The sequence below is a fragment of the Achroia grisella genome, unplaced genomic scaffold (assembly GCF_030625045.1).
Source record: "Achroia grisella isolate CSIRO2021 unplaced genomic scaffold, CSIRO_AGI_Agris_v1 utg669, whole genome shotgun sequence".
Lineage (NCBI taxonomy): Eukaryota > Metazoa > Arthropoda > Insecta > Lepidoptera > Pyralidae > Achroia > Achroia grisella.
The window spans coordinates 405,813-420,218 of record NW_026712988.1 but is presented as its reverse complement, the minus strand read 5'-3'; the positions used below and the strand labels follow the sequence as shown (position 1 = coordinate 420,218).

The 14,406-nt window shown below is 33.5% G+C and overlaps 1 protein-coding gene across 1 annotated transcript; it reads left to right on the top strand.

Annotated features, from left to right (window-relative positions):
• Positions 1 to 2,796: 2,796 nt before the first annotated feature.
• LOC131849976 (uncharacterized) lies at positions 2,797 to 4,746 on the top strand. Its single transcript, XM_059200115.1, has 3 exons — positions 2,797 to 2,926; positions 3,620 to 3,715; positions 4,321 to 4,746. Exons 1-3 carry the CDS (start codon positions 2,797 to 2,799, stop codon positions 4,494 to 4,496), a joined length of 402 nt encoding a protein of 133 aa, XP_059056098.1. The 3' UTR covers positions 4,497 to 4,746.
• Positions 4,747 to 14,406: the final 9,660 nt, after the last annotated feature.

The window sequence follows — 14,406 nt, the reverse complement described above, 5'->3', positions numbered from 1 at the left end:
TGTGTCGTGCAAGGAATCGAACCCGCGACCATCGGGAGTAAGTCGGTGTGCTAAACCACTAGATTACCGAGGTCTGGCGGTTTAGCACACCTATAATATTACATAGTAAGTATAAAGAAAATATTTATTTTGTACATGTGGCCACCCCTGGCGTGCTGCAGCCTGGCGCCGGAGTGTCGCTACTTGTTGCTGCTCTGCTCTGACGTGACACGCCTCCCATCCTTCAGGACCACACTGTTTTCCAACTCTAAGCACAGTGTCAGTAACGTTACCACACGTTCGGATATTGATGGACGTTCCCAATATGTTAATTGGCTGTAATAAGTAGATAATTATTAGTAACTCTCCCTCGTATGGATTTTTATTTTAAGTATAAAAGGCATTTATATTTTTTAAGAAATACAGTCTATGGCCTAGTGGTCTCGTGGTGTAGTCAATGGTCGCGGGTTCGATTCCTCGCACGATGGAAATGATGGAAACATTTGTAAGCATTCATAATTTTTTTTGTTAGTCTGGGTGTTTTTATCTATGTTATGTATTTACAAAAAATGTACTTATGTACTTACGTCAGTTGTCAAATACCCATAACACAAGCTCTACTACTAAGACCATAGACAATCGAGGCCGTGGTACAATAAAAAAAATACTTTAAAGTGCTTATTATTCTTCTATTTTTCTTTAAAAACTGTAGTATTACAAATAATTGTTTTGGAATGAAATATTTAATAGCTTTACGTTAATATTTTTGATATTATATCAATTTTATACTCTACTAGCTGACTCGCGAAACTTCGTCTGCTTTCATTTCCCCACCTTTTGCAATAATTTTCATTGCAGCTGTGCTCCTATTACTCGATAAATGGACTATCCGACACAAAAATATTTTTCGTAGTAGTTCCAGAGATTAACGCGTTCAAACAAAATAGAAATAGAAATAATCTTTATTCAAATAAACTCATTACAAGCACTTTTGAATAGTCATATTTTGATTCTACCACTCATTCGGAATGCAGATTCATCACAAGAAGAATGAGCAAGAAACTTGTGTGTTGCTCTTTTTAATAGATGTTTTTTTTTATATAAATAATTACAGTATAACAAGTAAGAGGCATGCGATAAGCACTCATTACTAATGTAATCAGATAATATTGTCAGTGCTATAGATTTAAAGACTATAAAAACATTATTATCGTTAACGAATTCTTCAATTTTATAGACATTTAAAAGATATTTTATTGTAAAACCTTCGCAATTGCCATAAAACGATTAACGACATTTAGGTAAAATCAGTTTGTTATTGTTACGTAAGCTTTTATTAGTGCAATCACTAACTCTTTTGAAACTGAAAACAAACAAACTCTTCAGCTTGTTCAGCTTCAGATTGTTGTAAGTCTCGCAAATTCTTTCCCTAACTGTGGACACAGTATCTAAACGTGACGAACTTCAAAGATTCTTGTTCGGATCAGTCATATCATTTCATTCGCCAGTACCAGCATCAGTTTATCTTAGATTTTCTACTACAAAATGTTTATCTGTAGCTTTTTTAAACTCCAATATATCACTGTATACATTAATTTTTGATATTGAATTGTAATTAATTGTTAAAATGGGATCAAAATGTATTATGTCCAAATTTTAAGCTACGAGTAGTGATAAAATAAAATTGTAAACGTTTTAAAAATTACGATAGTGATTTGTGATAACAGTTACTGAGGTGTGGACATTTCATATCAGTGGATTAGAGAATTATGTACGTGATAATGACGATTTTGAAGACCAAATCGGAAGTTCCTTTTTAAGTAAGTATTCAATAACCACCAAACAACCCCAAAAACTTATAGTTTTCATTTTTTTACAGTTTCTAATATTGCAAAATTGAAAAAATATATGTTATAATTCATCGATAGTCATATATAGTTTCTTTTTTTCAAGTGGCTCCACTAAAATCAGCGCTGTAGTGACACGCTGCGGCACCAGCTGAGTGGAAGCCTTTTCAGCATAGACGATTATTAGTATTTAAGTTTTCTTTTTTACTCTGTACTCTTTTTTATGCTGAATAAATGATTATTATTATTATTATTATTATATATATATATATATGTATTTATTTATTATATCTCTCCCATGTGTGTATGTGTGTGTGCGCGTAATAGACCTGATTATTATTATTATTATTATTATCAATTTGAAGATATCTTGAATAGGTACTGAGAAATAGAAATTTTTCATTACATACTTTGATTAAATAAATATCATTATATTTTGAAAAAATCGACTTTAGGTTACTCCATTACAAAACGCAATATCGTGTGTTAGAATCTAATATTTAAAAAATGTAAAGCTACGTCTTATTTTACATTTTTTTTAAATAATATAGTGTTGGTAATTTTGTTTATTGGTGATTAAATGGCTAAATCGGAAAGTTTTTGCAACTTGACATTAGGCAAAATATCGCTCACTGGTTGTTAAAAATTTGCTTTGGTTATAGATATAATCTTTATTCAAATAAACTTAATATAAGCACTTTTGAATAGTCACATTTTTTTATTTTACCACTCATTCGGAATGCCGACTCATCACAAGAAGAATGAGCAAGAAACTTGTGTGCTGCTTTTTAAAATAAATATTGTTTTAATTTTACATTAACAAGGATTAGGCATGCGACAATCAACATAGAGACGCGATTGTTACGCGAGGCGCCTGCAAGAGCGAGGATATGGCCGATGGCCCTGTTCGCCATGTCACACTATGTTATCTGTGAAGTTAGTAAGTATTTTGTTATTGTGTCCTGTCAGTATGGGCGCGCCGGTGCTGGGGGCTCGGCCCCCGAGCCACGTGGCTTACTACGTGGCGCTAGGTGGCGTCGTCGTCCTCTTGTTACTACTCTGCTGTTACTTCTTCTATTTTTGCATAAAGAGGGTCAAAGGTAAGACCGTATACAGGTATTTTTATGTATATACTAGCTGTGATCGCGGTTTCACCCGCAATTTATAGCCTCCTAGCTTTTAGCCGCGGTTTCGCTCGCATAACTTCATTAATGTCTGCTAGATGACGCTGAAGTAGCAAAATGATGATATTTTATTTTTTTGTTTCTTATGAAAACATATTTTTTTTTATAAAAAGTATCCTATGTTCTTTTTAATACCTCCTAGGACATGTGTACGAAATTTCACGATGATCAGTTCAGTAGTTATTGCGTAAAAGCGTAACGAACATCTGTACTTTCAGATTTATAATATTAGTAAGGTTGTGTTATTCTGATGTAAACTAAGAATTTCTATATTATTGTAAAAGTTTCATCAAATGTTTTCTTTGCCGCCCAGCCATCCCCTAAGAAACATGGATTTTGATAAATTTCACAACTATTGGCCACGCTAAAGGGATAAACTAACGCGAGCGAATCTAAATATATACAACTCAAAGCCGTGATCTATCAACGCAAAAACCACTGGACGTGTATTATAAAACCTTCCTCTAGGATCACTCTATCTATTAAAAGTACCGCTTCAAAATCCGTTGCGTAGTTTTAAATATTTAAGCATACATATGGACAGACAGCGACAGCGACTTTATTTTATATTATATAATGATTATTCAATATTTATTACAATCTGAACAGAGCTGGCACGGCAAGAGTACTCCACGCCGGCACCGTCGCCACCACGGCCGAGACCACCAGGTCCACCAGCTACCACCTCTTATCCTGTACAACCAGGTATGGTTTTTTTTTTGTAATTGGAATGGCAAATGAACTGCTGAGTTATCTGATGTTAAGTGGTAACCATCTCTTACCCTGCCTCACTTTAAGTAAGCATTTATTATAACTTCAATGCATAAATAGAAAAATAAAGGTGCATATGGCCATATGCACCATAAGACCATGAGACATTTTCTCAGTCAATATATATATATATATACATATGTATAATCACATAATAATATACATATAATATTGGTACACAAATACATACATACATATAAATAAAATTGAACTGTCTGTTTGTAATATTGAAATAACTGTTTTTTATTACATGCATATGAATATAAATACGGTACATACACCAAAAATAAAAAAAAAATCAATTTTTATCTGTCTGTCTGAGAGCCATTCCAGAGATTAGCCGAAACAAACTGTCTGTTTGTTCCGGCTAATCTCTGGAATGACTGCTCCGATTTTGACGGGATTTTTATTGGCAGGTAGCTGATGTAATATGGAGTAACTTAGGCAATTTTTATTTTAGAAAAATAAAGTTAAATTTCACGCGGACGAAGTCGCGTACAGCTAGTATTATAATATTTTTGTAAAACATACACCGACAGTGGTACGCGACAGCGCATCCGCGATGGCCAAGCTGTGTCGCCAGCTACCGTCGCAGCCAGTGGGAGGGACGGTGTACCCTACGACCAGCTCCCCGACACCACCACCGCCAGTCAACAAGCTACCAGCACCTATCATAGCTCCGCTGCCCACCATCAACGAGCCTGCTGCTCGGTAGATGGTGACCTGGACACGTAGCTGGGTAACCGAGCTTCGATATTTTTATTTTATAAATGCAGTGCAATTGATAATACCACATATAATATATGATAAAAAAATTGCGATGTGGTTGATTTATATGCGGTCGAAAAGGAAGCGTATTGAGAAGTATACCTGTGAAATCTCTCGAGAATTTTCTAAAAGGTCTTGTCCTGTCTAGAACCAACAAGATTTTATGAAATACTAGCTTTTGCCCGCGGGGGATAAAGTAGGGGATGTAAGTTTGTATGAAACTTTGTCAATTTTAAATCGATCGGGCTGACATTTGGCATGCAGGTAGATGTTATGACGTGAGACTTAATTCTACCCCCAAGCATGCATAAATTCATAAAGCTACTATGACATAGGCATTCTATGAGAAACAATTTTGATAAATTCCACCCCTAAGGGGATAAATTAACGCGAGCGAAGCCACGGGCAAAAGCTAGTTCACTATATAGGGGATTATATATATTAATTTAGAATTGAATGTATTTTTAAACACCACATCATAAAAAATAAAAAAATAACATTTTTGGGGTTGCCCTTACCTTACGTTAAAAGGTATAAAAATTATATAAGAATCTATTCTCATACCTACCGAATATCTGACGTGGTATGGACATGTAATTCAAAAATTCAAAAATTCAAAAATCATTTATTTATGTAGGACATTTTAGCCGCTTATGAACGTAAAATTTTTACATTATAATTTTATTTTTTTCCTTATCTCGGTATATAGATCCAATTGAGAAGAACTGGCAAGAAACTCAATTGATTACTTTTTTTTTTTTAAAGCCAGTTTATTTACAATGTATATTTATATAGGTGTCTATGTCTAACATTAAATGAAAATTCAGTGCATGAACAACTATTGCCATGCACACTCGTCATTCAAGTAATCGTTTAGGCTTTGCTCAGTAAATATGATTTAACAGATGTTTTGATTTATTTAAGGAATTCTGTATCTTATTGTGAATTAACTTTTTCTAAACGATACTTGGGGACTACAAGTTTGTCTTTAAATCTTGTATTAATATTATGAATATTGCTGTTTTTTGGAATAATGCGTAGGAATGAAGATAATATCTCAAAGATGATACATATGAATGTGAATAAGGGCAGAGGAAGACCGAAAAAGAGATGGATGGACTGTGTGAAAGATGAATGTAAGAAAGAGAGTAAATAACGAGATGATTGCGAATAGGGATGAATGGAAGAGAAAAATATATTACGACGACCACAAATAAACGGGATAACGAAGAAGCAGATTTTATATTTAATACTACAGTATTATACATAATAAGAATGACTGATATTTTACATAATGAAATTTTTATTACACTTTATACAAAAATATAAATATAGATACAGTGTAATCTGTTTTATCAATAACTATAACTATAATTTTGTTATGTGTACTATAATATTGTCTTACAATTTCATATCGAAAAAAAAATCGAAACAATTTAACAATATTTTTTTAAAAATTCTAATAACAATTTACTTAGACAGTCTATTGTTTTAATATATACTCTTTGATTAAAATTAATATTAAATACTATAAAAATATATTTATCTTAATAAAATCTTAATATTTTAACCAAATTAGCTACATTTTTTTATATATCCAAATTAAAAAAATATATCGTTGTATTTGTAAATTCATACATTATATATGTACATAGAAAACACCCAGACCAATACAAGCCATGATACTCATGAATACAAATATTTACAATGTGCGAGGAGTCGAACCCACGACCATTGAAAGTAAAACGGTGCTTGTAACTGTTGGACCATCGAGACTGTCAATAATATAAGATTAACATCGCCGTCCGCATATCCCCGTCCTTGTTGGCTGCCTTGTGCTTATGCTGTTTCAAATATAGTGTATTTAAATTGATATACATATATGCTATTTATATTATATAATAGTATTGTAAATTAGATGTATCGGATATAGATCGGAGGGGGGTCCCTCCGATCGATCCCCCGTCCAATTCATAAGGGGATCAGAATTACGACGGCCTGAGCCGATGTTTTTTTTATGGATGATAATGGAATGGTGCACCCGCCTGCGCTAACGGTTTACGCTGGCGGGGCACTAGTGGAGGACGATAAGATGAGCATGAGGTCAGGTCAGTTAGCACATCGTGATCTATTCTCCAGGAACTTATCACGATGGTCTCCAGGGGAACCGCGTGGAGGTCAAGCTGACATGGTACATTGCTAGCATTGAGATCATCAGTCCAAATTACCTGAGCCGATGATCGAACTTATAGTTGGCCTTCAGCCGCCTCCTTAAGTCCTTCTTTTGGTTTGGAGTGCCATCTGCACTCGCCCCTTTTTTTCCGGCTAATCTCTGAAATGACTGGACCGATTATGACGGGACTTATTCGCAGGTAGCTTATGTAATAAGGAGTAACTTAGGCTACTTTTATTTTAGAAAAATAAAGTTAAATTCCATGCGGATGAAGTCGCGTGTACAGCTGATAATATATAAATTTTAAATGTTTTGTAAAATTGTGATGCTTTATATAAACATTGTTTTTACAATTTGACCATGTAAGACAATTGTAACTTTATTAAATTATTGTAATATTTATACTACTTATTATCAAATGTATAAATTATATATTGACCAAAGCTTGTAAGTGTTGTGAATTTAAAAATAATATTTTTCGTCGAATGTGTTACCAGCTCAAATAAATGTATTTAATATAATGTTGTATTCATTTATAAACACAGACACAAAAATACTTTTTACAATTCCTTACACTCCTTTTTACACACACATTATATGTGGGAATACTATTTTATCTTAATAAAATGTTGGGGCACTTGATATGACAATATTATTGAAGGAAAAATAGATGGAAAGAAAGGAAGGGAAAGACCAAGACACAGCTATATCAAGCAGGTTAAAGAAAAAGTTGAAGTCGTGTCGTATCAACAGCTAAAGGGACTGATAGAAGATCGTGGAAGGGGGCGGGAGCTCCACCGACAAGAGCACAGTTCTTAAATTATGAATGAATATTAAAAACACGAAAGTTTGTGAGTATGTATGTTTGTTACTACTCTTTCACATAAAGATTACCGAAGGGATTTTATCTGTCCGTCCTTATGTATGCTTAACTTACGCAACGGATTTTGAAGTAGTTTTTTTAATGAATAAAGTGATTCAAGAGGATGGTTTATATATATAATACATGTACACCCGTGAGAAGCCGGGGCGAGTAGCTAGTAACATATAAGCTATAAATTTCACGCGGGTTAAAACACGGGTACAGCTAGTATTGTATATTTGTAACTGCAATGCCAAACCTGCTGGCCGGGGGTATGGGATTGTTAGTTATGTGGATTAATAACCTTATAATGTACTATATTAGGTTGACTTCCACGCGGTTCCCTCTGGAAACCATCGTGATAAAATCCTGATGAATTTGTCACGACGGGCAAATTGACTTGTCCTCATGCTCATCTGATCATTCTCCACTGGTGCCCCACCAGCGTATACCGTTAGCGCATCAGGCACATGCACCATTCCATTAGGAAAATGTGCTGATGACCCACACGCTGGAAAATGGCAACGGACGCATCAATAGCATTACCAAATATGAGTCATCTGTACTACCCCTCAACTCTATCTGGAGCCGGCAAGAAACTTGCTTTGTAAGATAGGTAGAGTAAATATACGGTAATATTTCTCGGCCCATCTTAATTATTACCCTACAATTTCTCTGTTCATCTTAATTATTACCTTGCAATTACTCTGCCCATCATACAAAGCAAGCTGCTTCACGGCTTATAGAGGTTACATAGAGGTACTCACACATACTTTCTTGCTTGTTTTATGAATAAAGTTTCATGCCAGTTCTTAGTTGAAATAGCTACCTAATGAACTTCCTGCCGAGGTTTTCTCACGAGACTACAGCGTGCGGTTTTTCAAGAAGGGTATATTAAGGTTTCTTAAGGGTCGGCAACACGCACGTGACACCCCTGGTGTTTCAGGCGTCCATAGGCTACTGTAACCATTTACCATCAGATGGGCCGTATGCTAGTTTGCCACCATAGTAGTATAAAAAAGAAATAAGGAAATCTATTATGTAAATAATTTACTTAAGAAATGGGTACAGTTATACAGTTTGCAAGATGCTATTTCTTAATTTTTTTTATCGACATATCATAAATGACTTTAATAAAACCAAGATACATTAGTGAGTTTATAAATAAAACAACAAAGATTGTAGAATAAATATTTATTTCGCTTACAATATAAATAATAATACTTACATGACGTATAATATATTTTTATTTATTTATTTATCATTTTCATATTTTTATTCATATTTATTTAAACCTTCATGAGTGTACAGTTTGATGTAGTCCAGACTCCCAAACTAGCGTGAGCTGTTTCAGGAGTCAGGAGTCAGTTCCTTACCAAAACAAGGATAACAGTTTTAATTTACATGTAGAGGTAAACTTGTGTAATATTTTTTACAATTCCTTACACTCCTTTTTACACACAACAATATATGTGGGAATACGATGTTATCTTAATAATATTATAAACACGAAAGTTTGTGAGTATGGATGTTTGTTACTCTTTCACGCTAAAACTACCGAACGGATTTTGATGAAACTTTACAATAATATAGCTTAGACGTAAACCTGTGTAATATTTTAATACAATTTAGCCAGTGTTTTTTTTTCGGACTACTCTAATGCTGTTGGCCGCAGCTGGCCTTTACAGCTTTATCGGAAGATAGGGGCGAGTGCAGATAGCACTCCAAACCAAAGGAAGGACTTATGGAGCGGCTGAAGGCCAACTCCTGTCTGACGGATACGACTTTAGTCTGAGGGCACCACTAGGGGTTCGAACCTCGGCTCAGGCCGTCGTAATATCGATCCCCGTTTGAAATGGACGGGGGATCGATCGGAGGGGCGCCCGGGGCCGCCGGTGTGGAGCGCCCAGGCGCGCACTGGCGCCCGGTTGAATACGCGATATTGTGTGTTTTAGGTCGTCGTCTTCGCCGGCGAGGACGGTGTCGTGTGTGTGTATGTGTTTTTATGCGTGTGTACGTGTGTGTATGATAGTGTATGATAGTGTATTATAGTGTATATATTAATAGCATACTTACAAATATACATCTTATTATAATATAATATCGGCGATTAAATAGAAAAATGACATTTTCTAAAATTAGAAGCTAGTATTGCCTCGTTTTATATAAGTCAATTAAATTAACCACGCCGTCTTAATCATTATCTAAATACTTTTAAAATGATATACAATACTTCGGTGTAAATTTAAAACTTTAAAGAGAACAATAATTTAAATAAACTAAAAAAAAACTATAATTGTATGTCTTTAAAAAAAATGTACATTTTGAATACTGCCATTTTTCTATTTAACCGACGATATCGTAACAGAGAGAGATACGTGTATTACAGAGAAGCTTACAAAATTACAGAATTCATAAACGTATCTCACATTGACTTTTATTAATATAACAAATCGTATTTTTTAATAATAGCACTTATGACAATATACCTTAAGTAGAAAAATATATATTCGCATTTTTTTTTACGTAATTAGAATGAACAAGCTTACGCTCCTGATGTTAAGTGGTTTGTCTATGACATAACTTTTTAATTGTCTATTTTCTATATTTGTCGTTAATACCAAGCAAGGTAAAATTTGCAGTGTATAACAATTTTATTGTGAACAATATAAAGTTCAAATTACATTTTCAGGTATATCTAATTGACTTTAACTAATTAAGTAGAATTCAGAGAATCGTCTGCAGAATTCAAGCAAGGCTGGGGCCCTTGGGCACATAAGAATACTGGGCCCTTTTGGAAAGTTACAAAAAGCTCATTAGATATAAGAACAATAACATGTCTGATTTGTGAAAAAAGTGTACAGTGCCCGATAAAAATCTTTTGAGAATAAATGTGTGAGAAAAATTGTCAGTCCTTCGGGGGCCCCTGAGAATGGGGGCCCTGAGCACGGGCCCCGTGTGCCCTTAAGGTAAAGACGGTATTGTCTACAAGCAAATACTGAATGGGTCAACCCAAAAATGGTACCCAATTTGGTTAGCCTATATAAACAAGCAAACAGCAAACTCCCGTTGGACTTCTGTCATAATCGATTTAAAATCTTAAAAAAAGATTTCTAGTGGCAAGTTATAATTAAAATAGTTAATAATATAACATGTACTAACATTCAGACCATTCTTACCCCTTACTACATAATATTATAAATGCAAATGTAACTCTGTCTGTCTGTCTCGGTTTCACACCAAAACTACTGAACCGATTTAAATGAAATTTGTTACACAGATAGTGTAGACCCTGAGAAAGGACATAGGCTATTTTTAATGCGAAAAAGGGTTGAAAACGGAAATGAAGGGTTGTATAGAAGTAGCGTCATTTTTAAAAACTAAAATCTTGAAACTTATTTTTTAGACTGTTCGTTAAATGTAAATAAATATGACTAAGTTTGTAAAATTGTTACCTTTAAGGGGGTAAAAAATAGAGGATGAAAGTTTGTACTAGAAAATCGTCATTTTTTAATCTGTAACGAGGAATCTTTTTTTCTTTGGCTTTTTTGGGTCAGATTATTAATTTTTTTTTCTATATATGGTCAAGGTCACTATTACGCGCGGACGAAGTCGCGGGCACAGCTAGTATTTAATAGAAGAAAGATGTTTTAGTGGCACATTTACCTAATTTTTAATTAAAATAGTCAATAATATAACATGCCGTATAATTCATATTATATTTAACTACAAGAGCACTTTAAGTAATTATTTATTTTATATACTTCCAATTCTTCATTGCACCAATATTAAAAAAAGATATATATATATAACAATATATAAAAGAAAGAAGAATGTACAGAAGGCGGTCTTATCGCTAACGCAATCTCTTATGCTACGTTTAGATTCAGCCACTTCCCCTGCCACTCGCGCTGCCGGAAATATTGCCCGGCGACAACTGAGCGAGAGGGCTGAATGTAAAAACACGCTGCCACTCGCGCTGCCAGTCCTTTGACTCGCGCACGAAAAACCGACAATCGAGGGAGCGCCGGGCAGCGCGAGTGGCAGCGCCAATGACATGGGAAGTGTTTCCACTCGTGTTTACACTCTCGCGCTGCTCACTTCCCTGCCCACTCGGGCTGACTGTAAATTGGGCATTACAGACAACCGTAGTAAAGAAAGTTATACTAAAAATAAAGTAGGCGGCACATGAGTAGAAATCTACATCTAAATAAAATTGGAGTGTCTGTTTGTAATATTGAAATAACCGTTTTTTACTACATGCATATGAATATAAATAAGGTACATACACCAAAAATATCATTTTTTACAATTTTTGTCTATCTGTCTGTCGGTCTGTTTGATCTCTGAAATGGCGGGACCGATTTTGACGGAACTTTTTTTGGCAGGTGGCTGATGTAATAAGGAGTAACTTAGGCTACTTTTATTTTACAAAAATAAAGTTAAATTCCACGCGGACGAAGTCGCAGGAACAGCTAGTAAGATAATAAAAAAAATAAAAAAAATAATTACAACAATTATTTATACTTATGTAAATAAATTTAAATTAAGTGTACAGATTTACACCGGAATAGGTTTAAATAGTAATGAGATAAGGGATGTTATGGATATGAAATTTCGGATACGGATAGGTTTCGGATATAGGAATGATTATTATACCGGATACGGATATGAAATTATTTCGGATTATTCGTTAGTTTCGAATAATTTCGGTTAGGGATATTAATTTTTTAATTTCAAAAGTAAAATACAAATAAAATGGCCACATAACGTGTCTCAATTAGGCTCCGCTCCTATCCGATATTATCCGAAACTTTTATTTCGGATTCGGTTACGTTTACGAATATTTTTTTATATCGGATATCCGATAGCTTCGGTTACGGAGCTCCCTACATCTCTAATAGTAGTCTACACTAAAATAAACTATCAATATACATTTGGGAATATCAAAAAATATTTAATTGATTTTTTTTTTCAAAATTGACAAAAATACATATGGTTAAAACTTCAAGAGAAATGCTCTGAAGCAAGTAGCATCATTTTACGATTAATAGCGCAATTTTAAATGTGCAAACACTTCGTTTTTCAATTTAAGAATATTCTTAGCATGTATATAATAATAATAATAATCTAATAATCTCAGGACAATTCACACAGCGCCATCTAGACCCAAGTTAAGCTAGCTAGAGCTTGTGTTATGGGTACTAGATAAACAATAGACAAATATACATAGATATTTTTTTTTGTAAATATATACATATTATACATAGAAAACACCCAGACCGATACAAACAATCATACTCATGAATACAAATGTTTGTGCCGTGCAAGGAATCGAATCGTGTGCTAGACCGCTAGACCACCGAGGTCGTCAATATATTGCAAAATTGCAAAAACAAATTATATTAACTACCTAATTAATAAAATTAAGCGAATTAAAAATTATTAATAGAAATATAAATAATATTTATTCAAATAAACTTAATATAAGCACTTTTGAATAGTCAAGTTTTTTTATTCTACCGCTCATTCGGAATGCAGACTCATCACAAGAAGAACGAGCAAGAAACTTGTTAAATTTAATAATTCTAATCTACAGATTTCACTTGCAGTGTATAATTAATTGATTTACCTAAAATTGCTTTATCTAATTTTGTTAGATCATACATTTATCTTAATCTATACATCTATACAATTTACACATGTAAATAAAATTGGAATGTCTTATCGTATCTTTGTCTGTCTGTCTGTTTGTTCCGGCTAATCTTTGAAATGGCTGGGCCGACTTTGACGGGACTTTTATTGGCAGGTGGCCAAAATCAAGCCATTATTACAAAACCTAACATATTGACTATTTAAACTTGTTGTTTATTAGTCCCTAGTTACATTTCTTTATTTCTCTAAACTTCAATGGTTTATATAGATGACTTTAATATCCAAAATCTTTAATTTCTTAATTTCTTTCAATTCATTCAAGAGCCTTTTATAATTTTTTATTATCGAACGTCAATCTTCAATGCATAACACCATCTTAATAATACTAATATAATAAGAGAGATACAGATTTACTTCATCGAGAGGTGAATTTACCATTCATTTACCATACATTATTCGTGTTAAAACTATATAATAAAATCAAAGACTGTTGTCTAAAATAGAATATATTTATACTTGTTTTTTATAATATTTTTAAATGTTTATATACAAAACAGGTTTTAAACAAATAGCAAATAGAATAGACATAGGAATATAGGTAGGATAGGAAATATAAAGAGAAAAGAGGCAAAATGTAAATTAAAATGAAATAGCAATAAGTTAGAAACTAAGAAAGTATTGCAATAAGTCCGATAATATAAACTGTGTAATTAGTATAGTCCCTAAAAAACTAGAAATTGGAAATTGACAACTAGAAGAAGAAGAAGAAAAACACTATATTAGTAAATAAGAGAGCGATGAATACCTTTTCTTCGTCGAGAGGTAAATACCTTTATTTACCACAAATTATTCGTGTTAAACCTCGTTTAACTATATTAAAAATGTGTACTAAACGCAGAATTTTTAAAATAAGCATAATTTTAATAGTCATATTGAAATAATCGATCCACTTTTAAATTTTTTAAATTGGAAGAAAGATTCATGGCGAATTTTCTTTAGACAACGATATAGCTAATGCTAATGATGGTAGTTATGGTAGTTAATGATAGCAACTGATTCAGTTTTCTCTTTCTTTCTTTCTTTCTTTCTTTTATATCAAGACGAAAAGAAATTTGTTACTGTATCAAATGCTATTTACATCACTGTAATTTGTAACCTTAGGTTCAA